At 40.6% G+C, this 27,939-nt stretch overlaps 1 protein-coding gene across 2 annotated transcripts; it reads right to left on the bottom strand.

Annotated features, from left to right (window-relative positions):
* Positions 1-16,202: 16,202 nt before the first annotated feature.
* LOC307271203 (RNA-binding protein, mRNA-processing factor 2a) lies at positions 16,203-27,571 on the bottom strand. Of its 2 annotated transcripts, none has more exons than XM_080053599.1 (8): positions 27,181-27,571; positions 24,732-24,809; positions 21,892-21,930; positions 21,606-21,668; positions 20,493-20,643; positions 19,383-19,531; positions 18,212-18,284; positions 16,203-17,221 (listed from the first exon to the last, which is right to left on the bottom strand). In XM_080053599.1, the coding sequence occupies exons 1-7, from the start codon at positions 27,460-27,462 to the stop codon at positions 18,219-18,221; spliced, it is 828 nt and encodes a 275-aa protein (XP_079909725.1). In that variant the 5' UTR covers positions 27,463-27,571; the 3' UTR covers positions 16,203-17,221; positions 18,212-18,218. The 2 variants fall into 2 exon arrangements, with proteins under 2 accessions (XP_079909725.1, XP_079909724.1); XM_080053598.1 differs by having other exon boundaries at positions 19,368-19,531.
* Between the last annotated feature and the right edge of the window lie 368 nt (positions 27,572-27,939).

Genomic DNA, 27,939 nt, shown 5'->3' on the forward strand with positions numbered 1-27,939 from the left:
TTGTCTTTAGACAGAAAAGTGTTTAAACACCAGCAGTGTCAAAGTAACCAAGCATGGATCTTTTCTGGCTTTTCCAGCCAAGTCCACCTGCACCACTGTGCAAACATAAATAAGCCTTTACCACACAGCAGGTCTGACTTTCCCCTGGTGTTAGGTGTGGTGCACACACCGGTGAAATCCAGAGCATTGCCCAGCATGGTGTTCATCCTGCGGAAGATGTCGGCGTTGCTGCAGGTGGACAGGGCCGGAGAATCGGAGTCCGGAGTGTCTGGCCTTCGGGGATCGTTTCTCTGTAGGCGGAAACCAGTGAGAGAGGAGAAATGAATCCCAGAGTCTTTGTTTCTTTAAATATAAAATGTGAAGCTCAAGGTAAGTCACCTATACATGTAGGCTACCAAAGTGAAAAGTGTTTTTCTTCCGTTTTTAAAAAATTCTGGTGAGTTCATTTAGGTGGGAATTCAAATGTAAAGGTCAAACGGAGACGTCGGTGGAGTTTTCATGACACAAAAGGTCAAGCGATAACTAGACGTTGCCCGAACTAATTTAGCTTAATTCACCAGTTTAATTAATTTTTTATTTTTTTTAACTCACCAGGGAAAACGCCATGATGTGGACTGAACCTGTGAGAAATGTCACAATAATAACCGCTGCCTGCAATGAAAGGTCATGTTTATAAAGTCTGCTAGCCAGCTAATTAGTCTAAATGTAATGAACGTGTGCTCGGCGAATAGCTGTGTCTCGAGCGCCCTCCGTCTGTTCACGTGCTCCACATCAAAGAGCAGACCGGTAAAATAAGAATCACGTGACGGTGTTACTAGGCTATAAAGTAAATTTGAAAAAAGGATATTTAAAAAAGAAAGCTGATCAGTTAAAGTAAGCTATTGCAGCTTCTTTAAAATGTACAAAACATACATAATAGTGTCACTTAGTATACAAATGTAATTAATAGTCTAATCTTTTTGTTTTGTGAGGCCTACCTTGATAGGCCTACTTAATTCACTTTAAAAGAGATTTATTGTAGGCCTATGCTGCTCATCGCATCATGATGCCTTGTGTTTTCTACAGGAGATAAATTGAAGAAACATATGATTGTTTTCAGTTTAAAAGAAAATTACACACAGTACCATATATAGTAAATAATAGCGCAGTACACAGTACTCTTACCTTACTGTGAGGGGAATTTAAATAGTCTATGTAATTGACTGTGATGACCTTAAAAGAGGCTTTGTCAGAATGTAATCAGTGGCAAGAGCTGTCTCCTAACTGAATTAAGACTGGATAAAATGAAAAGTTATTGAGACAATACATGGGAAATATAGTGTATGCAGCAGCAGTGGGATTAGTTCAGTGCAGACAAAAAGTAATACAAAAAAAGTAAAATTGTCCTTTATAAAATTAACATTGAAAATACAATATACCAAAATGAAGTTATAATGAGTAGAGAGCTTTGTGTTTTGATAAATTGACTGGTTCCACTTTAAACTGATGTTTGTACATTGTCATCAACATTATGGCAAATGTTATTCCTGTGGTAAAAATATTGCTTGGTCTCAGGTCTGTTGTGTGATATAAGCAGTTTTTTAACCCTCATCCTACCAACCTATGTTACATTCATGGACTACTGACGGGGTCCCTGGTGACCCCAGGCATAATCAGAGTTAAAAATAATAATAATAATAATAACATTAGAGTTGCATATTGTATTCAATGGATATACACTTTAATGCTAATAGCAGCTTTTATCCCTAGTACAATCCACATAAGAACTTGTTTACCCCTGTTTTAATCTGGTTTCACTTAGTTTTAAGTTATTTAAGTAAACAAAATTTGTATCATATTTATATGTTGAGATCATCCAAAGTAATTTTGACCCCAATATAGAATAATAATTAATCTGCCATCATTCATATTTCCAAAATGTCTGAATTGTATTTTTTTTTAACGCAAAAGTAGAAAGTGACAGTAGTTTCAGTATGAGCCCCTGTCAATAAAGACTGAATACATTTAATTCAAATAAAGACTTCCAATTTGTTCATAATGTAAAATTAATGGTGTTTAGATGTGGTTCATGCTATGCTCAGTTCATACTGGCATCTGAAAGGAGGAGCAAACATCGCACTGCCTGCTGATTTGTGTTTGTCTCCTTTAAAATGACTGACAATGGCTGTGTTTGAAAAGCTATACTAATGTCCTACTCATACTAATTTTGACGTCAATTTTGAGTATGTTGTATGCGAGTTTGTGTAGGCGAGAAAATGCCCGGATGAGTACTTGATTCCGGGAAGATTTTGTGTATGGATCGACAGGTTACTTTTCCTGCTCAACCGCCCCACAATGCATTGCGTCTTTCAAACAACACAGAAGTTTTTTTTTTAAATCTTCTGTATACTTCAGTGTAAACGGTCCGACGAACCTCGCATACACAATCTATCGTTAAGTAGACAGTATGTATACATGTTGAGTATGTAGAAGGGAGGACGTTAGTATGGCTTTTCTAACAGCCAGAGTTCCCCTATCATCCCGGTATGGCAGTCAGGGTACCTCTGGCTAGAAAATGGAGGTCTGTGCGGCCCTCGGAGGATATGCCTCCCATGACCATCACTGACCATCAACCGGTCATGCTGGATGATGTTGCAGGCAGCAGAACGTTCTCCACGGCGTCTCCAGACTCTGTCACGTCTGTCACATGTGCTCAGTGTGAACCTGCTTTCATCTGCCAATCCTGGTGTTCTCTGGCAAATACTAGTCAGGTTGCACGGTGTTGGGCTGTGAGCACAGGCCCCACTTGTGTACGTCGGGCCCTCATACCACCCTCATGGAGTCCGTTTCTGACAGTTTGAGCAGAAACATGCATATTTGTGGGCGTGCTGGAAGTCATTTTGTAGGGCTCCTGTTCCTCCTTGCAAAAAGGAGCAGATAGCGGTCCTGCTGCTAGGTTGTTGTCCTTCGACGGCCCACTCCACGTCTCCTGATGTACTGGCCTGTCTCCTAGTATCTCCTCCATGCTCTAGACACTGTGCTGGGAGACACAGCAAACCGTCTTACCACAGCGCGCATTGATGTGCCATCATGGATGAGATGCACTACCTGGAGTTGCATTGTTTGGATTATGTGTTCCTTTATTTTTTTGAGCAGTGTAGTTTGCAAGCACTCCAAGCTGTTTTCATCAACTAAATTGAATCTAAATAAGAATTACCAGATTATATTACTATTACATTTTGTCAGCCCCAAGAAAACCTGAAATGACGGAACACCTCCTGGGGTTAATTAATTGCCTGTGAAGCCACAGGCAAATATAGAAAATATCTGAACTTCAAAAAACACATCCACAAAGAACATTGAAGAGATAAATAAAATAAAAACGTATACATTTCTTCGAAAAACAAAAGACTTTTATTTATTTATCATCACTGCCTTTGCCTCTCAAATCATTACAATGTCTGGTAGTTTCACCTTTACCTGTTGCATGTAATTCTCAGCAGGCAGACGGAACTCGACATAATGAGGGGCCCTAAATCAAATCCTGTCTAGGGCTGTTTCTGGAGTTTTGACATGGGGTGGCTTTTTAAAACCAGGTCTGCAGAGATTTTACTGTTAACATTTATGTAATTGCAATACTTACCGTTTCAAATACAAACTTATTTGCACACCAATTTAGAACTGAAGTTTCACTTTCTGCTTTCTTGCCACCCCTGAAACCACAACAGAGCCAATAGCCCCTTTTACACAGCCAGTGAAAGTCGGGAATATGCCAGAATTTCGGCCCTCCGCCCTGCTGTATAAATGCGACCGTTGCGGAACGAGGGAAGAAAGGTGCGAGAGATTGTTCAGGGAATTTTACTACCTCGGGGGTAGTAAGATTCCCGACACAATCAGTTCCGCCTCTCTGTTTAAATGCGGCCAGCTTGTTGTTGCGGAACAGGGGGGCGTTTGACGTTCCATAGCCTACGTTCTAAACATGCGACCATGTTAGCAGTTGAAGGACGTGTTTAACATTAACCACGGCGGCCTGATGTCCCGTAAAAATCACCAAATAAAAGGAACGGCGTATAATCTAGCTGGTCATAAGGTCCGCTGCTCAATACAAACCCCCACGCTTCATTTTGCAGAGTGTATAAGTCTATTTCTGCCCGGGGGAAGTTGTACAATGGGAAAGCTAGGCTAAGCTAGGCTAGGCTAGGCTAAGCTAGGCTGCGACCGGATCGCCGCCGCTATTATTATCCTAAGTCTGAGCGTATATACACACTTTATTTCTGTCTACAGTAACGTGACTTCACACACTGTGTGTGTGTGTGTGTATGTCTGATCGCTGCTCTCACAAAGAGACTCGCTCACAGCCAACCTGTCACACAAACACACACACAATGGGAAAGCTAGGCTAGGCTAAGCTAGGCTGCGACCGGATCGCCTCCGCTATTATATATTATTATCCTAAATCTGAGCGTATATCCACACTTTATTTCTGTCTACAGTAACGTGACTTCACACACTGTGTATGTGTATGTCTGATTGGCAGATTTCTGCCCTCACAAATAGGCCTTTCACACCAAAATGAACCAAGAGTCAGTTCCAGGCTGGTGTTGGGGTCAGTTCAAAACTGGTTACAGCCTTATCCCAGTTATGAACCGGTTGGTTTCACATCGACCGGAGACAGCCATGGAGCCGGCAAGAGAGCAACGTCATGACGTCACTGTAAACGTGTGTGTACGTCACCCGACGCCGCTGCTCTTGTGGCTAACGCTAAAGCTACCGCTAGCTTTAAGCACAACAACAGCGGCGAATACGTCTTATTTTTACACTTGTTGGCTCTCGCTTTGCTTTCTTAAGCAAACAGGACCCATACAGCGTATTCTCGCCGGTCAATTTGATCGCTACGTTCGGTAATTATGTTATGTTTACGTCTCGTAGTAGCGGTGTTTTTAAATATGGCGGGCATGAGGTTTGAGTTGCTCTGGTTGGTCAGGATAATCCCTCCCCCAACCGTTCGCGCAAGCAGTTCTTATCAAACCCTGCTCAATCCTGGGGTATGAGTTCCCCCGGTTTTTACGGCCCGGAGCAGGCTCTCTGGCGGTGTGAAACCAAAACACTGGCTCTAACTCCGAACAAGCCCAGAACTAGCTCCGATTTTGCGGCGGTGTGAAAGGCCTAAAAGAGACTCGCTCACAGCCAACCTGTCACACAAACACACACACACACACACACAGACACAGAGGTGAAGCAGTGAGCAGCGGAGTGATTTTTGTCAGTTTGGTTAACAGTCCCAGAGATGTTGGACTCAGCGCGTCGCGAGATCAACCGGCACATCGTGGGGACAGTAAAATACGGCCCTCTTACTGCAAGCTCCAGCACTTCTGCTCTCAATTCACCGGCCAGTGTTGTTGTTGTAAAGCAGCTGACCGGCGCGGTGCTAAATGTTTACGTCACACCTGACGCTGTTTACAAGCACCTCTTTCATTCCGGAACGCTGTGTAAAAGGGGCTACTGATGCGCCAGCAGGCCGGTGTTGCGCCGAAAGCTGTGACCTGCCAGAATGTGTGACCCTAGAGGGGGCTGTACTTATTGATTAACCAAGTCTCATAGTGAAATATAGGCGATGTTAAATCGTAGACGTTTCTCAAAATTGGCACTGAAATGGTCAGATTATTATTTTCTTTTAAAAGGTGAATAACCAACCCAGTTACCCATCACAGTGAAATGTGTAGGCTATACTATTTCCACTGTTCAAACATTTAAATTGGAAGCAAACAACTTAATAATCTCTCAATTGCAGAGCTGTTTTTGTAAAACTATGTTTTCAGCTGTGGACCAACATAATTATTAAAACTGCGAGCAGTGATGACCGGGCCCTCGCACCTCCGTGCTGGACGCCGTCCTGGCCGGCCATGGCGCTCCGGGCGACCGCGTGAGAGAACGCGCCGCAGTCTCCTCCTCTTCGCAGCACGCGGCACAGTAATACCTGTCACCAGAAGTGTGGAAGTTGCCGCGACGCGCTTGATACGGATGCGAGGAAGTCCTCAGGCCTGGGCTCTTACCAGGCGGGTGAAGTTTGGAGCACATGGGACAGTGCAGAGCGAAATTACAGCGACTTCCTGTGGCCATAGGGGGCGCCGTCTTTTTGCACAAATCCTGAACCACTGATACATTGCAATTTCTTGCAGGTCTGACCTGCCTGCAGAGTTTTTCAACTATTGCTCCAGGGGAAAGGGGTGAAAAGTGCCAAAAATGAAGAATAAAAAGAATAGGGAATAATAATCATACCGATTTCAATAGGGCTTTCGCACCACTTCGGTGCTCGGGCCCTAATAATAAAAATCTGACCGATTTCAATAGGGCTTTCGCACATTTCTGTGCTCGGGCCCTAATAAGAATCCTTTGCATTTCAATAGGGCTTCGCACCGGTCGGTGCTCGGGCCCTAATTAAAACATTTCACTGTGAGACTGGCCCTGCGTTCCAATACCCGTTAAACAGGCCCTCGTTCACTTGCCCTAAGCACTTGCCCTCGGGGGAATCCCCGCCGCCATCTTAAGTGTCGTTCCAATTGTCTGGAAACTGAAGTGAACTTCGTGAGATAGACCCTCGGAGGGCTGAGTGATCAAGTGAACATCCATGGTCACTTCGAGGTGGATATCACCCACAGTGCATTGCAGTTCGTCTTCTTCTTCTTCTTCTCCTTTTATTTTCCGGTAGACTGTATGCTTTTAGGGACATCGCGGCCACCCGCAGGACAAATATATATATAAATATATTCCAAAACGACTTAATTAGCCTATCCTATTTCCATACGAACAATCCAGTGAATGTATTGCAGTTTACACATTGCTGCTATAACCAATGGCTGCCAATTATAGGACTATTTAAAACAAATGTTTTTGGTTGAAACTAACATAAATAAGAAAATATGTTGGAGCAAACAATTTGCATGTGTAAGTAACAATATCTTGATAATCTGAGTTACTGTGTCGAAATTCAATGTTTGTTATGCTATGGAAATGGCGTTCTGCAATATAGACTACCTTAGCAGAATGTTATAATTCTGTATTATTTGGATTCAGAACTACAACTACCTATGTAACTGACGGTCCATTGCGACTACAAGGGCAAGTGGGCAAGTGGGTTCCATTTAAATCCCCCGCTCCTCCCCCACCCACTCTCCCTCCACACTCCAAGTTCCCTCCGTGCAACGTCTGCTGTTACGTCATACCAAGGGCTGAGGGTAAATGAACAAGGGGAAGTGCAACTACTATTGGAATGCAGCTCAGGTTGTTATATGACTACAGTCTATTGAAATCAGTTAAGAAATAAGAACAGCGCCCTCTAGGGTCACACATTCTGACAGGTCACAGATTTCTGTGCAACACCGGCGTTGCTTGGTTCTGTGTAAATAACACAGAAGCAAGCAAAGCTGGCATATTGGAGTGATATTGTTCCGTCAATATGCCGCAATCTCTGTGTAAAAGGGGCTACTGTGTCATCTAGTGAACAGTTGAAAAAACTTTGTTGCATATTCATTAATTTTCCTTTATTTAACCTCGAAAGATCAATTGAGGGGTGACCCTCTTTTACAATGACGTCGAGTTTGTACAGATACACAATATACAATGAGAATACATAACAAGTTTACACACACACACACACACACACACACACACACACACACACACACACACACACACACACACACACACACACACACAGACAACAACAATTTAAAACATTCAGATCAATTGAATGAGAGACAATAGCCTAATTAAAACAGTTACAAGTGTAGAGGGGCTGATTCAAAATAATAATTTTAAATTGGTTAACAGTTATGAGTGTATTTATTCTAATTGTATGTTGTAGGCTGTTCCAGGAGTCAGGGGCACTATGGCTAAAAGCGGTTTTACCAAGCTCAGACCGGGCATAGGGGACATATAACATGAGCATGTAGGCCTACATTTTAAGTAGTGAGAACCACCAACAAACCCCTTAGCTGTAACACACACAGAAACCAACAGGTAGTCTTACACACATTTATATTTATATTTGATTTATTGGTAACATACAAACTGGCAGATAAAACAACTATTTGAGTGTTCTATCTACTTTATTTACTCAGACTGCTTACATGAGGCAGAAAACATCCTTATCCTCCACACTGCCTGCAGCACACTTGCCCTTACTGTAGCCCTATACCAGCTATGACGGCTTAACAATGCTGTGAAAGTACTTACAAAACATTATACTAAAATTCCTCCATTTTCAAGAGTCACTTGACTTGAAAGGAATTGCTTATGGTGATGTTGAATATTGAGCTATATAAATACGAATAGGATTGTGTTGCTATGAGCTGGGCTGCACAGAAACAAGCCTGAACTTTCATTCATCATTTTGTTGTAGCTTGAAGACCTGTGATGCCGATCTATGCACATTAAGATGTATATTTCACTTAAAGGGGACATATTATGATAAATCTCGGTTTTAAAGGTGTATTTCCAAGGTCTACTAGAAAAGGTTTTCATGGTTTATTGTTCAAAAAACCCAATAGTTTTCTACCATTTCCCATTTCTTCATCGCCTTTTCCAGCCTTCTCTGCCCTCTATCTCAAAAGTTTGGTTTTGACATCTTACCCCCCTTCGCAAAAATACTAGTCTGCTCTGACTGGTCAGGGCCCGGTTTCCCGATAACGTCCTCTCTTAGCGAGCTACGAAGACTCCTACGTTATGACTTACCAAAGTTGTTTACCTCTGTAGTCGTGGTTCCCGAACGGTGTCTTAGGAGAAACACTCCTTACGTCGTTCGTACACTGCTGAAATCGGTTGCTCCGAGTTCGATTACCCATTTCCTGCTCATTTCATGCGCAGCTGCATCTGTATGCTGTCTAATCAAATCTACCCGTGCATTTCTAGTGTAATATAAAGTCATAAATTAGTTTGTTGAATCATCATCTGTGTTTTGGAACTCTTGTTTTATAATCTAAGTAGGCCTATCTTTAAGAACACTAATCACGTTACTTGGTGGGTCAGTAATGAAACTGAAAGCAGATATAATATCGCCAATAGCCTATATAAATAAAAACAGACGGCCCAAACAGCGTCCAAATGAGCTAAAATCCTAAATACAATAAACAGTAACATGGCACACTTATTTTAAGGTAAGCTCTAATTGATTATTCATTAATTTTTTCGCACGTTTACATGTTTTGAGGCGGAGGATCCGACGCACTCTGCCCGGGCTCAGCTGACAGCCGGTGTGGAACACAGTGCGGGCGGAGGTTCTAGTGTTAACCATGTCGAACATACTACCATAGCCTATACTAATTGTTTACAGCAATTATTTTCATCATGAATGACTTGTGGCAGTTCCATGCGCAACAGGGATGTCACTCGTGTCCGTTTTACGCATGGTGCTTTACGGAAGGAAATGTGGGGGTTTGTATCTCTGGCGATGCCACAGCAATCGCAGGGACTTTCACTTGTGTCATTAAACTTATAAATCTGACTGTATTTCATATCACAGGGACACAGCGATGACTGTATTTAATAACAAACTGATAAAAACGATCCGACTGTAGGCTATAGTGTATCACGTATAAAGTATTTTCATATTGACGGACATCGCATCCATTCGGTTAATGCTGATTGTCCAGTCAGTTAGATGACTAAAAAGTAGGCTACTTGTTCATATACACTCAACAAAAATATAAACGCAACACTTTTGTTTTTGCTCCCATTTTTCATGAGATGGACTTAAAGATCTAAAATTCATTCCAGATACACAATTGTACCATTTCTCTCAAACATTGTTCACAAATCTGTCTAAATGTGTGATAGTGAGCACTTCTGCTTTGCTGAGATAATCCATCCCACCTCACAGGTGTGCCACATCAAGATGCTGATCTGACATCATGATTAGTGCACAGGTGTGCCTTAGACTGTCCACAATAAAAGGCCACTCTGAAATGTGCATTTTTTTGCTTTATTGGGCGTCTGGGGACTCAGAACCAGTCAGTATCTGGTGTGACCACCATTTGCCTCATGCAGTGCAACACATCTTCTTCGCATAGAGTTTATCAGATTGTCAATTGTGGCCTGTGGAATGTTGGTCCACTCCTCTTCAATGGCTGTGCGAAGTTGCTGGAGACGGCTTATGGTGGAGAAATGAACATTCAATGCACAAGCAACAGATCTGGTTGACATTCCTGCTGTCAGCATGCCAATTGCACGCTCCCTCAATGCTTGTGGCATCTGTGGCATTTTGCTGTGAGACAAAACTGCACATTTCAGGGTGGCCTTTTATTGTGGACAGTCTAAGGCACACCTGTGCACTAATCATGATGTCAGATCAGCATCTTGATGTGGCACACCTGTGAGGTGGGATGGATTATCTCAGCAAAGCAGAAGTGCTCACTATCACACATTTAGACAGATTTGTGAACAATGTTTGAGAGAAATGGTACAATTGTGTATCTGGAAGGAATTTTAGATCTTTAAGTCCATCCCATGAAAAACACTTTGTGAATCAGAGTTAATGGTATTCTGCTAAAATATATAATAGCCTAAGCCTACTTTAAATATAGGCTACGTGATATACACTATATACAGTTGGATCGTTTTAAACAGTTTGTTATTAAATACAGTCATCGCTGTGTCCGTTTGATATGAAATACAGTCAGATTTATTAGTTAAATGACACAAGTGAGAGCTGAAACATCCCTACGGTAGAGCTAAGAAGGCTCTGCGGGCGCTCCAGACCAACCTTACCAACGTATGACGTACGAAAGAGATTCGTAGCAAAGAACGTTTCGGGAAACAGGCGAAACGTTAAGTAGAAACTCTACGTAGGGGTTACGAATGACGTAGCGTTAAGAAGGCTCTAAGAAGGCTTTGGGAAACCGGCCCCAGATCTACATGGGCGTGCATGCACCGCCCTGCTCATTTACTCTATACCTACCTACAGATGAAACTCAAAAAATTAGAATATCGTGCAAAAGTTCATTTATTTCAGTAATTCAACTTTAAAGGTGAAACTAATATATTATATAGACTCATTACATGCAAAGTGAGATATGTGAAGCCTTTATTTGTTATAATTGTGATTATTATGGCTTACAGTTTATAAAAACCCCAAATTCAAAATCTCAGAAAATTAGAATATTACATAAAATCAATAAAAAATGTATTTTAAATACAGAAATGTCCGCCCTCTAGAAAGTATAATCATGCATATGTACTAAGTACTTGGTTTGGGCCCCTTTTGCACGAATGATTGCCTAAATGCGGCGTGGCATGGATGCTATCAGCCTGTGGCACTGCTGAGGTGTTATGGAAGCCCAGGTTGCTTTGATAGAGGCCTTTAGCTCGTCTGTATTGTTGGGTCTGGTGTGTCTCATCTGCCTCTTGACAATACTCTATAGTTTCTCTATTGGGTTTAGGTCAGGAGAGTTGTCTGGCCAATCAACACAGTAATACCATGGTCAGTCAACCAGTTTCTTGTGGTTTTGGCACTGTGGACAGGTGTCATGTCTTGCAGGAAAAAGTAATTCAGCATCTCCATAAAGCTTGTCAACAGACAGAAGCATGAAGTGCTCTAAAATCTCCTGGTAGACAGCTGTGGTGACTTTAGACTTGATAACACAGTGGACCAACACCATCAGATGACATGGTGCCTCAAATCATCACTGACTGTTGAAACTTGACTGTGGTCTTCAAGCCCCTTGGATTTTATGCCCCTCCACTCTTCCTCTAGACTGTGGGACCTTGATTTCCAAATTAAATGCAACATTTAATTTGGATCAGTGATGATTTGAGGTATCATGTCATCTGCTGCTGTTGGTCCACTGTGTTATCAAGTCCAAAGTCACCACAGCCATCTACCAGAAGATTTTAGAGCACTTCATGCTTCTGTCTGTTGACAGGCTTTATGGTGATGACAATTTCCATTTCCAGCTAGACTTGGCACCTGCCCACAGTACCATAAACCACTGGTAACTGGTTGACTGACCATGGTATTACTGTGCATGAATGGCCAGACAACTCTCCTGACCTGAACTCCATAGAGAAACTATGGACTATTGTCAAGAGGAAGATGATACACACCAGACCCAACAATACAGAGGAGCTGAAGGCCACTATCAAAGCAACCTGGGCTTCCATAACACCTCAGCAGTGCCACAGAGTGATAGCATCCATGCCACACCGCATTGAGGCAAGAATTCATGCAACAGGGGCCCAAACCAAGTACTTAATACATATGGATGATTATACTTTCTAGAGGGCCGACATTTCTGTATTTAAAAACCTTTTTTTATTGATTTTATGTAATATTCTAATATTCTGAGATTTTGAATTTGGGGTTTTTATAAACTGTAAGCCATAATAATCACAATTATAACAAATAAAGGCTTCACATATCTCACTTTGCATGTAGTGAGTCTATATAATATATTAGTTTCACCTTTAAAGTTGAATTACTGAAATAAATGAACTTTTGCACGATATTCTAATTTTTCGAGTTTCACCTGTACATGGGCATGGCACACGCCCAGCTGTCAGTTTTGTTTACTTTTGGCCAATGCAGCATGGAAACCAATGTAAACATGTTTAGCTTCATTTCTACCACAAATATCGGCACTAACCAGTTCTAAACTAAAAGATGTACAACTGAACCTGTTCAGACAGGAGTCTGAGCTGAAAACTGTGAAAATGGCATCAAGATTTCTGATTTCCCTGACATTATCCTCAGGTAAATACTGTTTAATTATGTCACAGTCAATAACATAATTTGAGCCAAGTATTTATGCATAAACTCTCTAAACTGGTAACATACACCCTGTTTTACATTTGTCTTTACAGGTCTGTGGAATGATCTACAGCCCAGTGGAGTGAAAAAGCTTTGGTTGTGAGTTGACATGTAAAAATGTACAGTAACCATAATGGAAAAGAATGTATCCTGAATCATGTCAAGATTCACTGGAAAGGCATTATCTTTTGTAAAATGTATGGTTGAAATAATCGTGCTTTAGGTTTGTCAGAGCTGCAAATTATCTGACAACATTTCAATATCTAGTAGATAATGTATCATTTGTATTGTGATCACTCATTCATAAAAAAGTTTTACCGTTAAAAAATGTATTGTGTTGCTTACTGTCACTGTTTGCTACCTGTAGTAAAGGATTACTTGAAACTCACATTTTCATCTCGCTGAAGATTTTCTCTGATAAAACAGTATCATTACATTTTAAAAAGACCAAAAACATCCTTAAAGATAAAGCAGTTTATTCATAGCCAGTGGAATGAAAATATGAAGTGTACATATCAAACAGAAGCAAAGCCATAACTTTTATGTAACTGTCCAGTTGTTGTTGGGCCCTGAAGAAGACCACCTGTCCCACCCAGTGAACACATCCTCCTCTGAAGGAACGGATAGTGTGACGGTCTTGGTGGCTCCGTCCGGCTCCATCAGGTCACTCAGATACCTGTAAAACATGGCACATTCAATGTTACATCATGTAGCCTAGCTGACATGGCCTACATCATACATCTGTTATGGCAAAGTAACAAATTCAGTATAGCCCTGGCTCAATAAGCAACAAGTTCTGAGTGATACTGTGTGCTTTTTGAAATATAATGGACAAGAAACAAACACCAGCAGAGACAACTTACAGTATTCCTGTCTATGTGTACATTACACTGGAGATCATGTAATAGGCCCACTGCTGCTTGTACTACACACTGTCCGCAGACTTATTGCGGTGTGTACTTGAGCTATACAATAGACAGCTAGCAGGTAGCAGGATGAAGCTATTAAAAAAATACTCTTCAGTTTCCATCACACCCTACAGTTTCACCGTCTGTTTTTCACACAGGGGCTGTCACGGCAGGACTAACTTGAGCTCACAAAAGAGCCAAATAACAGTCACTGCAAAAGACTCACAGCTCTAACCGTTAGCATAAAGCTAACGGTAAAGCTAGCGGGCGCTAATGCTAACGACTAAACCCCGCATTCTCTCATTTCAGTCGGTGTTGGTTATTATAGGAGGGATAAAATAAAGCACATTACAGACATTGAACTAACAAACGGACAGAATTATTTTTAAAATAGGACTACTTACATTTCGGACGGATGGTGTCTCAGTCTTCCTGGCACAGTCTCCTCCACACTCCAGTAAAAAGGCTTTGATCACACAAACAGATTGCAAACCTTTGCTGGAGATATACAAAAAATGAAGTAAATCCATTCAGCCCTAGTGTGCTTCGAGGCTGGGGTGTGATGGTAGCTTGAGGTTGAGCTCACACTGCAGCTTGCTTCTCCTCTGTTGTTGCATGAGGGAGTGGAGGCTCAGCCAGGTGTGTGTGGTTACCAACGGGGCGTCTTGATTTGCCAATCAACTGCCGAGTTTCTGGTGAGCTTTCTCGTGGGAGTATTTATGATAATGAAAACCGACCGATTTCGTCATCAGTCGGTGTTTTTTGGAACAAACCTTCAAATCCCCCCTTTTTCGAAATAAGTGTCCCAGAAGAAACTGACATATTTGTCTTTTTGAAGCTTGTGTGTGCTGGTAGGGACGCCAATAACCTAAACAGTGTGCCCAAACACCGGCAATGTTTGGTTTTTCATAATATGTCCCCTTTAAGTCAATCCTGATGTTTCTGTGAGCCTAGCTTCATAAATGGACTTTTCTATAGGAAGTGTATTTAATGCCCACAGGGCTCTCAGCTAGACTGCTTCATGCTTCTGGTCATGTGGATGTTGGGCCAGTGGAGGGCGACAAAATCCTGCATTTAAAAAAACGTCCAGGCCTTGTTGATCAAGCTCTCACATATTCAAAAAGATTGAAGCTTTTTTTTTTTAACTCTAAAATCTTTGTGGCTCTTTTTTTATGTTACAATTTTATTGTAGGCTATATAACACTCAGACTGCTGTCTTATTAATTCATTGTTCTTGAACCTTCCTGTTCCTAAGAGTAAGACACAGAAATGCCAACATATTACAAAAAATACCTGTTTATTTACTTGATGGGAAAGTCTTCTTGTAGTAGAGAGGAAAATGTTGATCACTGAACCCCATTGATCCACTGCATCTGCAACGGTTGTAAATTCTTTGAAATAAATAAATGCACTTTTGTTTTGTACAGAACATGGTGTGTATCTTGTGTTAACTAACCATTCCCAGTTAGGAAGAACAAGAAATATTTAAGATTTGCAATAAGAGGTTTGTTTATACCGGATCCTGACATACAGCTGGAGTCTGTAGATAAAAGCAGCAGAGAAAAGGAAATGTGCCTCGTGACAATCTGCAGCATCCCCATCGTCACACTCCGTATTGATTTCATGTCAACCCAATATTCTGTGAGAAAGTGATGCTCGATGACGCATTTTTTATTTTATTTTCATGAAGCGCAAGTGGCTGATTCTTGAGAATGTTTTGCTTCTTCTTAACCTCCTACATTTGAATGATAGGTCCTCCATGAGATTAAGCATCCATTGACACCGAGTGCCCTCTATCAGGGATGCAATAAATTATATTATTATTTATTAATCCGTAGAGAATTTGATGTTGAAAAAAATTAATTAACAAATGTTAACATGTTAAAAATGTCCAACATTTCTAAAAGCACCAGGTGATGTATTCAACATGTCTTTATCTGACCAACAATTTAAATCCTCAATAAACAGACACATTCTATAAAGACATAACAGAAAGACAGCAAATCCTCACTTTGAAATTCAACAGTTTTGCTTGATAATTGACATTAAGCAATCATTTCTGCACTGGTCTCCTTTGTTCTCCATTCTTGATTTGATTCATGATCAGAAAAGGAATTACATGAAATGTTATACATTTCAACCCCAAATATATAAGTCACCACTACAATTAGGCAGCTGGTCGCATTGAGTCAATTAAGAGTCCCTCGAGGAGCAGTCACAGTTGGTCGAGCAGAGCAATTTACAGCTTATGAGGGCAGAGTGTGGAGGTCAACTCCATGCATGACGCAAAGAGACACTAATGAAATGATGCATTACAAATGAAAAGTTAGCATGAATTATTGATGTCAACATCTGATGTCCAGAGTTCAGTTCTTGGAGACAGCACCAGAGCTTTTGTTAACCGATTGGTCGCTGACTTAACACATTGATAAATGACAGATGCCCAAACAGAAATGCATTCACTTCTTTTATTCATAAGATGGGAATATTTTTTTTACATCTTATGCACAGCAGATACAAAGACAAACATGTTTCTAAACCACAAACTAAATTCCTCCACTTAATCCTGCGTCCCATTTCAAAATGGCCCCCCCAAAAAACACAACCCTTTACGTTTGTAGTCCAGTTTCACATTCTGAAAGATCGTTATACAGCAATCTCATTTTAGCAGAATGGCACAAGCCACATTCAGAATACTTTCCTTTTTTGACCGATAACCATTTCCCCTTTAAACAAATTGCACTTTTTTCTTTAAAACTACGTCAACAGGATTATAGGATCAAAAGCAACACCAAAAACAAGAGACGACTAAACATCCAACTTATACATGTTCATTATTTAGTTGCACAAAAATGCATAAATATACATTACGCAAGAAGTACAAAAATATTTGTACTTTCCTCTGCTCAAATAATGACAGACATTGATAGGATTATAAGGACTAGGGTTGTCATAGAACGTAGGGATGCATTCACAAGGTCCATGAGATAAGCCATTTACACAACAGCCTAGCTTTCACAGAGGTAAGACCAAGGTTCTACAGGAAAACAAAATATTTCGCTGTCTAGGCCAAGGTAAAGAGGCAACACAAACACTAAGAAAATTAGGATACACCGAACTCTGCGTTCTAAATTCATGCCAAAAAGACTAACATGCAATGACTCTTAACGCTTCTAAACCTCCCAGGAGCAGCGGTAACCCATGGAAGGACTAGCTCAACAGTAACTTCAATTCATCCATTTCCCTCAGCAATTATGATCCATGGAGTTTGATTAGGCTTTGCATGAGTTTTTTTTTTTTTTTTTTTTTTTTAAGTGCCAAGATGGTACCGCAAAATAGTTGCCAAGGATAAGCTCAGATTGTCGACAGCAAGATGGTTTCAACTCAGACTCCGCCCAGAGACAATCGGGAGGAGATATAAATACTGTTTGTTTATAGTAATGCTCATTTGTCCATTAAATAAACCTGATTAAATTAATGAATAGCTTGGCAAACCTCACTTCAGCTGGACAAAGGTGTGGTTTCCAGAGGCCTGAAGAAAACAGGGAAAATAAGAGTTAGTTCAAACATGCCAATAAAGCTTTAATTTATAGGCTACTTGAAAGAAATGAGTAGACCGAAAATTAAACTCTTCCCCAGTCAGTGGCACACAGCACCAAGGCAAATTGTTCCTATTCAATATGTGAATCATTAAAACACGTCCTTTAAGAAAAAGTAAATTATTTCCTAAAAAAGTTTAGCATTGTCATTTTAAAACAAACATTACTCAAATAGAAGTAAATAGTGCATTTATTGGGGAATATTATCAGTTGTGGATTAATACACATGCGGAGTGCTGCCAGTATTTCACAGCAGTAGGATGTTGACTGGAATTAACACCAAAGGTACAGAGCCTAGCTTCATCGTAGTGATTGAACATGTCACCCAGTGCAACAGAGTGCCTCAAAGACGTAACCGATCACAGGAATAAGCAATATCACAAAAGGATGCTTTGGAAAAATAAAATGTAAGCAGTAGAGCTCCATTCTTGTCCAAAAACTATTTAAAAAACGCAAGCAAGAATTAGTCTTTTGAACTGGTTGACATGTTACTTCATTACAAACAATGAACAAACAAGTTGTTTGTTATCAATCAAACCAACATATACCAGCTGCTGTAAATACTCATTAATTAAATGTGTATTAGATGAAACTAGTCCAACAAAGTTTTAGGAAATCATTTAGGAAAGTATTCATGACTTGGTTTCAAAGATGTGTATCTTTAGTAGAAAAAAGGGCTCAGGGCCACACGCACAGGTTGGGGATGTAGGAAAGTATTTTGACATTACACTGTTGATTTTAACGTCTCCAGCTGTACCCTTTTACACCAAATTTGAGGGCATTTATTATTCATTTATGTTGACACATTCCGAAGTTATCAGTCAAACATTGTATTAGTGACATTAGGAAGATTTCATTTTGTAGTTAGAGGATGGTGGGAGTTTCAACATCTAAAACCACTGTTGGACCAAAAGATTACTCACTAAATATCTAACAAAACTGCCGGGACTTCCATCCAGGCTGAGAAGTATCAGAGGGAGTAGGGTACCAGCGCATCTGAAGAAACAAACATAGTCATGCACACCAGACAAATCATGCTTCAATCCTGAATATATCATTTTATAAAGCTTTGAATTTTACATTTACATGTAAGTTTAGGAGGACTGTGCCTTTAAGCCCAGGTCACTGAAGCTATGGGAATGTGGGGCACATAGCTGCTCATTGAGGACAATAGTCTGAGTAATTAACAGGCATAGAATTGTGATGAGTTGAACCTCAGTGTGTTAAACATTCCCACAGGATAAAAGCTGGTATGCCTGTACATTTCCATAACCGACGAAGGCCTAACAGCTTCATACACTCAGGTCATTTACAATTATCTAGAGACATTGAGACTTTGATGTTACATTGCTGTGGCATTACAGTTATCTAGAGACATTTGTACATGTTGTTACATTGTTGTGTTATTGAGTACAAACAAACAGGATGAAGAGTCAGTGGGAAGAGAGCGTGTGGCATTTTGGGATCTGTCATCAGACTGCACTTAAAAAAGGTTCCCCCCACCCTTTGTGTAACTATAGTCAGCTTATGTTCCAACAGGAACATGGACAGTAAGTTGGCACCTCCCGAGAAGGCCATCAAGTCTGACAATTTCTCCAAGCAAATACCTGGCATTCCTCTGCCTCTTGTGCCCAAAAAAAGTGGCCTATGTAATAGCTGCCTACTTTGCAGAGTAGCGCACTTACATTGCCGGAGGAAGTTAGATCACAATGAACTCTGAATGACCCAACGAGAAATATTTTCCATTGCTATTGTTAACCAAAAGCCATTCCCACTCCACTAATACTATAACATTTAAACTGCAATTAACCCAATGTTAAAGATGTGTAGGCACATTTCTTCCCCTTCTTTTAACAGACATGATCGAAGTTATTACAATACTTAGAAAAGGGTTAGAATTGAGGACCACTGGGATCGTTTTAGGAAACTCTGCTTTTAACAGTGTACCATGTTATAATGATTGAAATTGCAGTGATGCAATCATCTCACTTTGAGTCTATATTAAAAAAAGATTCCCTGTATTGTATTGAAAATAGAAGATGAGAAAAGAAAAGAAAAGAAAAAAGGAGAAACACACACCGGTTGGTCCCTCACCTGGGCGTGGAGGGCTGCAGCAGCGGCAGCAGCCGCCGGGTAAGAGAAGGCTGCGTGAGGGAGGCCTGGGGTCAGCTCCGTGGTGTACAGAGGGTAAGGAGTCCAAGCATCTGGTGCTGCTGGGATCAGTGCTGCCCCTGTCAGATCATCTGGGGAAGAATATGGCAGCAGGAAACAAAGCTGACTGACCTACCCTTCAACATACCGGCTTGCATCATGAAAACAATCAGTACCTTGGCTAAATAATTTTAAATAAAAAGAAGAATACTGCAAAAGGGGGTTTGTTACCGCTTTGTGTTGTCACAATGTGGCTTTAAGGTTTTCTACAGATTAGTGATACATCTTGTAATAGCTTGTGTTGTACATAAAAAAATACATATTAATTTTTAACCCTAAAATGATGCAGTCAGACCAGATTTAAATGTTCATCCATTTCTATGCAAAGAGAAATTACCCCGCATCCTTCCTTTTACAGTTCAATCCGATAGGAAGTTGGAAAGCAGGTGGAACTGCCTCTCAAAACAGGATAAGTTATTTTTGTTTTATGAATCCATGGGAGAATAGAAGTAGCAGAGTAGAAAGGATTGCCGTTTGGCTCAGGTGAGTGCAAGAACAGGGTAATAACAGTAAACTTTTTCATTAAATGCTAGGTAGTTTACTGTTTGGTAAATTGTCTGTTTAGCTTACTAGTTCCCCCAGTTCATGTTTCCTGTCCCCGCTTGATTTTTTTTTCCAGCACACGACTTGATTCTATGGGGTAAAAACTGGTCTGAATGCAGCACAACACTTGTCAACAATCACCTGTCCAAAACCAATCAAGCAGGTGTTTTAGGCAAAGAGCAGAGACGACTGCTTACTAAACCCTGTGAGAGTGGCATTTCCCAGCTGGACAGAGGTAAAGCAGCTTTCTTAAGAGTAAAGATGACACATGCATGTGGAGGTGAGTTAGTTCTTCATTTGTTAGATAATGTTTTTAAACCCTGTCCGTTTGTCTTTAATGCCACAATATCCTGAGAGATTAAAAAAAGGATAAGAAGGGCAACTGAGTATTGGCATTGACAAGGTGAAAGTGGATGACAGAGCCTAGAGTGGTGCAGCCGTACAACTTACATGGGTCCCGTGCAATGAAGTGTGCTCCTAGAGCAGGGTGGATATTTGTGGGGTTCGGTGTGGCCATCAGCTTACTCTTTGCCATCTTCGTGTTGGCTTTAGCAAACTCTAAGCGCAGGGTCTGGGGACTTTCGGGGTCAAAACGGATACCCTGGGAGAGAGACGGAGGGGGACATAGTATCGTAAGGGAGGTGGGCTGAGTTTGAGGGGCTTTAGCTCAGTAGTCTCACATGGCCTCCTTTCCTAGAGCCGTGTTTTAACACTCAGGATGTATCCTTCAAGCTTCCCCTGAGCTAAACAACATTCTGTCCTACTAGGGGATGTTAAAACACATCCTTCACACCTGATTTCAGATCACACTGAACTAAAACTAAGTCTTTAATGGGAGGGGGTAGGAGAAGGATACACTCCTGAAATATGTAAACATGCTCGCATCTCTATTTCCTTGTGACAAAAACAAGAGCAGAGGCGACAGGAGGAGAAGTTCACTTTGTCGCATGAGTCAGGAGGAGAGGGAGATGAGGAAAAGGGGCGATGGCGAGACTTGAGTTTAATTCCTTTTTGGCGGTTTAATCCTGCTGTGTTCTTGTGCCCTAAGCGTTGTGCCCACATGCAGGTGAGTAGTATTTTCGTGTATGTGCGTGTCTGTTTGTGTGTGAATGCTGGTGTGTCTAGAGGTGATGCCCATAAGGAAGGCTAGGCTATGAGAGAAGTGTTAGATACTGCCAATGTGGGCTACTGGGTGACAAAATAAGAGGTTACACTACTGAAGATGTTTCCATATAACACTACACATGTGGCTGTAAAAAAAGTATTACAGAAAAGCAGTGATATGCAAAATAAATAAAGCTATACCAGACTAAGAAGGGGATGTGTATCAAGGTCAAAGTAAACTACCGTAAGCCTACAGGATTCTGGCCCCTTTCCAAAAATGGCCCTGCCATTGAATTATAAAAAGACAATGCGTTGGCTTTGACATTTTTACCATAATAAAAAAAAAATGTTGAACTCCTAACCATTTGATTGTGTTTGGTTAGAACACATCTAAGAAATACAAAGCAACCTATTAAAAAAATAAATAAAATATCTCAATAAAAATAAGGCAGTGCTTACATTTAGTGAATTTTTTGCAGCTTCAGCTCCAGTGCGATTGTCAAAGGTTACAAACCCGACAGGCTGGAAGGCAAAAAAAGAACAGACTTTTTAGATTATTAATGTCATAATATTCTTTCTTTGGTATGAAATCCTGTGTCAAACAAAACAAAAGTTGTACATTTATCCTATTTAAAAAAAGGAAGCCTTTATCCAATAATTATGTTTCAAAAACAGCAGCCACTACCTCGTCATTTCTTTAGTATGGCATTAAAGCAGTTCCATGCACTGATGGAAGGCATCTCACCTGTTTTGATGTTAACTTAATCAGTGACCCTTCATAACCCTGCGGGAAGAAAGATAGCCAATTATCCACCCTGGAGTCACATGCATGAAGTCAGGCATGAAAACTATAACAAGAGCAACCTGCTTTTGCCAGTTTCAATTTGAGCTCGACAGCAGGCCATCATGGATCCTTAGGTGATGGTGTTGTACTCAACGTTTGCTGTGGTAAAATATGAAACATGCACATTTCTAGCAAATACATCTTTCACAAAACTCAATTTTATTCTCAGAAAAATAACCATTACCCAGTTTAGTTTAAAAAGGGGATAGCATATGTTATCAGATATGTCAGGGTGAGCATGGCTTTTAATAAAGCCACTGAATTAAACCAACTTAAAAACAGCACCATGCTTTTGGATAAAGCATGAGCAAATTCCAGGAAAATTTTGCCTGGCCAGAGTATTGATGGATGGGATCTCTCCTGATTTACAGCGATGGAAAATTAAACTCCTTTCACTGGCTGTGATAAATCCTTAGCAACAATCCAAACCAGATTTTGCTTCAGTAATTCAAGGTAAAAAACAAGTGATAGGAAACACCAAATACTAAATAGATGTATCTTCAAAACATCTTGTAAAAAAGGTTTTAATTTGGCTCAAACCTTACTGTAAACCTTCCAGTTAATCAGATGTAACCCTGTTTACACAATCTGCTGTTTGCCTTCTGCAGTAGCACAGGGGCAAAAGTAAAACTGTTACAATGGCTTAAGAAAACAAAACATTTCAGTGGTTTCCATATCTCTGAATCTTACGGGAGGAAATAAAAATGTCCCTACACGGTGGGCGAGCTGGGTCACAGAGGGTTGGTTGGCCAATCGCGAGGGCTACTCATTTACACATTCCACAAGATCATCCATGTGCAAGCGATACCACTTCCAATTTGGTTAGTTAGGACAAGGGTGGGAGGGGTGTTTATGGAACTGGAGTCCAGTCCAGAAAAACAGCAATGGACAAACAATGATGTGGCCTCATTTTCGTATATGCAAATATCTGGACTTTCATTAACAGAGGGGTTGTTTGATCCAAGAATGTACAAAAGAGGGGCAAAGAAAAACTTTGAGAGCTGAAGCATCAAATGCTGCAAGGCATATTACTGCAAAAAAGGATTAACTGGATTTCAGTTACTTTGTGAATACTTAAATAAAATGTCTCTAAAACATCTTCCTTATATACAGTGCTGCTTGAAAGTATGTGAACCCCTTGAGCATTTTGGAATTTTATTTATTTTAACCATTATTAATTAATTTATCAATACAGTATTTTTTGTATGAAATAACAGTTTGTTTATCAATTCAACATTGTTCTTTTCCGGAAATCAATTGTTAAAACGGATAAAACAAATGATTAACCAACTTTTGTATGTGCTAAAGTTTGTGAACCCTGAGCTGCATTGCTTGAATCGAGCAGGTAAACACAATCAGGTGGGCCAAATTGAGTGATGAAATGGACCAATGTAATGAGAGATCTTTGGGGAAGAAATTGGGCGGCACTAGATAAAACAGATATAACCAGGTCAGTTTAGGCCCACCAAAGTGAACCCATACAGGTCAGACATGCCAAAAGGGAAAGAAAATCTCAGAGGATCTCAGGAATAGAGTTGTGATGTTGCACATTTGTCTGGGGACAGCTATAAATTAATTTAAAAAAAGTTTGATCTCCATCAGTCCACCGTGAGGCAAATCATCTACAAATGGAGAGCTTTAAGAGTGACTGAACATCTGCCTAGAAGTGGACTTCCTTCAAAAATATCCACAAGCGCCACAATAAAAGTGATTGTTCTGGTAAACATTACATCTGGAGATTTGCAGACCATTTGCCACCACCATTCTTCACTTGAGAAGGTTCTTTTGGTAGTAGGCAGAGTTGCGTTTTTGCCCAAACATGGCGGTTTTGGTTATGACCAAACGGTTACATTTTTTACTAATCTGTCCACAGAATAAACTTCCAGAAGACTTCAGGTATCCTCCAGGTGCTCTCTGGCAAAGTTGTGACAAGCAGTTTTGTTCTTTTTTGAGAGCAGAGGCTTCTTCAGCAACCCTCCCATGAAAGCCATGTCGACTGAGTTTTCTTCTTATTGTGGAACCATGCACATCTGTCCCAGATGCTGCAAGAGGTCTTCAAATCACAATCACAAGATGTAATGTTTGGTTTTTAACTGAAAAATAAAAAAATGTTGTGGCGCTTGTGGATATTTTTGAAGGAAGTCCACTTCTAGGCAGATGTTCAGTCACTCTTCAAGATCTCCATTTGAAGATGAGTTGCCTCACGGTGGGCCGATGGAGCTCAAACTTTTTTTAAATTAATTTATAGCTGTCCCCTGACAAATGTGCAACATCACAACTCTATTCCTGAGATCCTCTGAGATTTGCTTTCCCTTTTGGCATGTCTGACCTGTATGGGTTCACTTTGGTGGGCCTAAACTGACCTGGTTATATCCGTTTTATCTAGTGCCGTCCAATTTCTTCCCCAAAGATCTCTCATTACATTGGTCCATTTCATCACTCAATTTGGCCCACCCGATTGTGTTTACCTGCTCGATTTAAGCAATGCAGCTCAGGGTTCATAAACTTTTGCACATACAAAAGTTGGTAAATCATTTGTTTTAACAATTGATTTCCGGAAAAGAACAATGTTGAATTGATAAACAAACATGTTATTTCATATAAAAAATACTGGTATTGATAAAAATGAATTAATAATGGTTAAAATAAATAAAATTCCAAAAGGCTCAAGGGGTTCACATACTTCAAGCAGCACTGTACATCACCCTCTTTCCTTAGAAAAACATCATGTTGAAACTCACCTTAAAAGGTCTGAAGAGAAGGTAAAGTTCCCGTGGTTTGATATCGACTGGTAGGCCACTGACAAACAGTGTTCGTACCTGCAAATAAAAATAAAAACTGCATTGATCAGTTGGAAGTGGCGATTATTCTGTGCATTCTTATGTAGTATCTCGTTTTCTTTCAGTTTGTGGAATAAGAACTGTAAGCTGTACAATACAATTTATTTATTAATGCTTGGCATTGGTCCCAACATGGTATTTTTCCTAAATAAATAAAACATATGGATGGGGATATTTACAGTGGAAACAAACTGCACTTGCTGGTTACATTCATGGTATTAAGTCCTGGAAATTCAGAAAGGGAGCATATTTTTAATGGTCAGAGGTTCCTAAACGTGTCCTTAACACAAATACAGCGATTGCTAATTATATTATTATACTATAAAGTGTTGCTGGAGATTGGACACTGGTTCCAAACCTTTTAGGCTCTTGACCCCTTTAAAAAAAAAGTAGTTGTCAGTTTGCACGTTGGCATGTGAACCAAAGACTGATTATTCCCTCATTTAATTTTAATATATTCAAGGCAAAATGATGCACTACTTAATCCAAATTATTATTATTATTATTAAGTGAGAAATAAATCTTATTTGCATAGGAAATGCCATTACATTTCCTGCGTGTATCCCTTCAAATTTATAAAAGCAACGCCTTGGCTGGGTCCTGACCCACAGGTTGGGAACCACAGAAGCATGACATTGTTGATATCACAATAATCCCCTAAGGATTGCATATTATTCTAAGATCTGAACATGAATCTAAAAATTAAACCTGTGAACAAACAATCATTTTGATATACCCCATGATTCATCCATGTTACACTATGGGATCCTCATGTTGCTGGGGGACCCATGGATCACCTTTAAGGACCCTGACCAGAGACTGAGAACTGAAGTTGTGTACAGTCCAATGTGGCCGGGGAAACAGACTGCAGAGCGAGGCCCATTAGTTCCCAGCCGGTGGGGAGGCCCTCAGTACAATGGGGCTGCCAGTGCACAGCGCGACACCATTTCCTTCCTCTGACCCGCAGCCCATACCCCACTGGCCCTTTTACAGGTACCGCACAGCAGCAATTCTCAGTCTTTTACAAGTCAGCAATTGAAGGCAGGCCCAGCTGGACACAAACCCAATGTTGATGTTTTCATTGGTCCACCGGCTTCTCATTGACTGTGAGTTCATAAAACAGAAGCTGTGATAAAACCAAATAGATTTTATAAAATCTGAAGTGTATTAGTTATATAGCCCACATTTAGGTGAATTTATCAAAGAAAATACGATTATTATTACATAGGAGTATTGATGAGTGACAACACACTATCATAATGATTTAATTGGTCTCTAAACAAGCTTGAAGGCTTCAAAATAAATTTCTGGCTTGTTTGCTTAATCTTTGTTCTAAATTACAAGGACAGAAAAAAATACAAAAGCAAAGGCAAAGAAAAGTCAAGTGGCCACATGTGGCTCTGTTGTAAGACAATGGGAACAAAGGAGGACCAACAATAGGCCCAGCGCTCCCCTTAGTGTCCCTTCATAAGGAGTCATTAAAGAGGCCACACAGAACTGAGGAAGCAGCTGTAAACTGTCAACATGGATCATTTAGGAGGTAACTCAATTAATTAAATTATTTAAATCATTGGTTTTATAAGTAGGAATTTTTGAATAGGCTTATATAAAGTGCAAATAAAATGTGGAAAGTATTCTAGTTTATTAAATCCTGGAGCCTCTTCACAAATCATAAATGTGGATGCTAAGATGGACCGCCTATCTGATTTAGTTTGGCACCTGAACGCAAACAACGCAGACAATGTCACGGCAACAAATTGGATACTGAGGAAGTGGGAGGGGGAAAACACAAGACATTTAGAAAATTACGAGGCTCAATTTAGGGGACTTTTCCATTGTTTTACTCTTCCAATCCAGATGGCCTGCTGATTTTACTCAATTTAAAACGTAGGCCTATATTTTATTTAATTTTATTCCCTGTAAGAAAAGAAACAAGACGCAAATGCAATTTTGTCATAGGCTATGGGCCTACTACAAATTGTGAACAACAAGACAAAGACACAGTTAATAGCTTAATTGGTAGTGTCATTAGCTAATGCACACCTGGTGATATTCATTAGGCTATAAGTCTTAAAAAAAAAAGAATAAAGAAGTGTAGACAATATTTGTCTAATGCGTTTTATAGTCTAACTTTGATAGCCCACTGAAACTGGCTTCGTCCCTTTAAATTGAGCCTTCTGCGCTTCCCTTTAAATGGCAGTTCCCCGCAACACAACTTTGAAGCAAACATACCCACAGTGTTTAATTGTGGCCGGAAACACTGTTTGGCAGTGATTGAACAGGAGCTCGAGGGGGTCAAAGTGTCGGTGCACCGCAGGAATGAAACTTCAAACTTGTGTGCAAAACTCACCTCCTCTTCGACGGAGACGTTGTTATTCGGCTCTGCCTCGGGTTTGAGAGTAACACTCATGTTGACGGTCAGCTCAGCTGCTGCTGCTGCACAAATTAACAAGTTTTTCTTCGACGAGTGATATTTCCCCCAAGTGCGTCTGAAGCTGCAGTGAACGTCCTGGTGGCGTTTGAACTTTAGGAGAGAAGATGTGCCGAGGTGATGTCGTGCGGACGAGGACGCCGAGGTATCCGAGGATATCTCAGTAGTTGTAGTAGAAGAAGTATTGCGAGAGAGAATCATTCATAAAATGGAAGAAAATTAAAGAAAAGAAACACAGACGCGCTAAACTAAAGGTGAGAAGGTGTACAAGTGCTCCGTGTGTGATGGTGAAAGAAGTGCGCGTAAAAAACCGAAAGACTCTGCGCTCACATCAATGCCCTCAGCTGTGGGATTGTGAGGAGGAAGCGCAAGTAAACTTTTCTCATTGGAGCGTCTCTCTCTCTCTCTCTCTCTCTCTCTCTCTCTCTCTCTCTCTCTCTCTCTCTCTCTCTCTCTCTCTCCTCCTCCCGCTTTTCAATTAGGTCATCAATTATGTTGGAGTCCGCTGTGAGCTGTAATCAAGCTGCAGATCCGCCTCAGCTGTTGCAGGCAGACCCGGCCCCTCAGCCGTCGCATCAACGTTTCCATGGACCCGGATAGCCAATGGTAATTTCTCCAAAAACCTCTTTCATTTATGTTAGCCCTAGAATAAAAATGTTTATTAAAAATGATAGGCCC

Source organism: Ammodytes marinus (assembly GCF_949987685.1).
Source record: "Ammodytes marinus genome assembly, chromosome: 1".
NCBI lineage: Eukaryota > Metazoa > Chordata > Actinopteri > Uranoscopiformes > Ammodytidae > Ammodytes > Ammodytes marinus.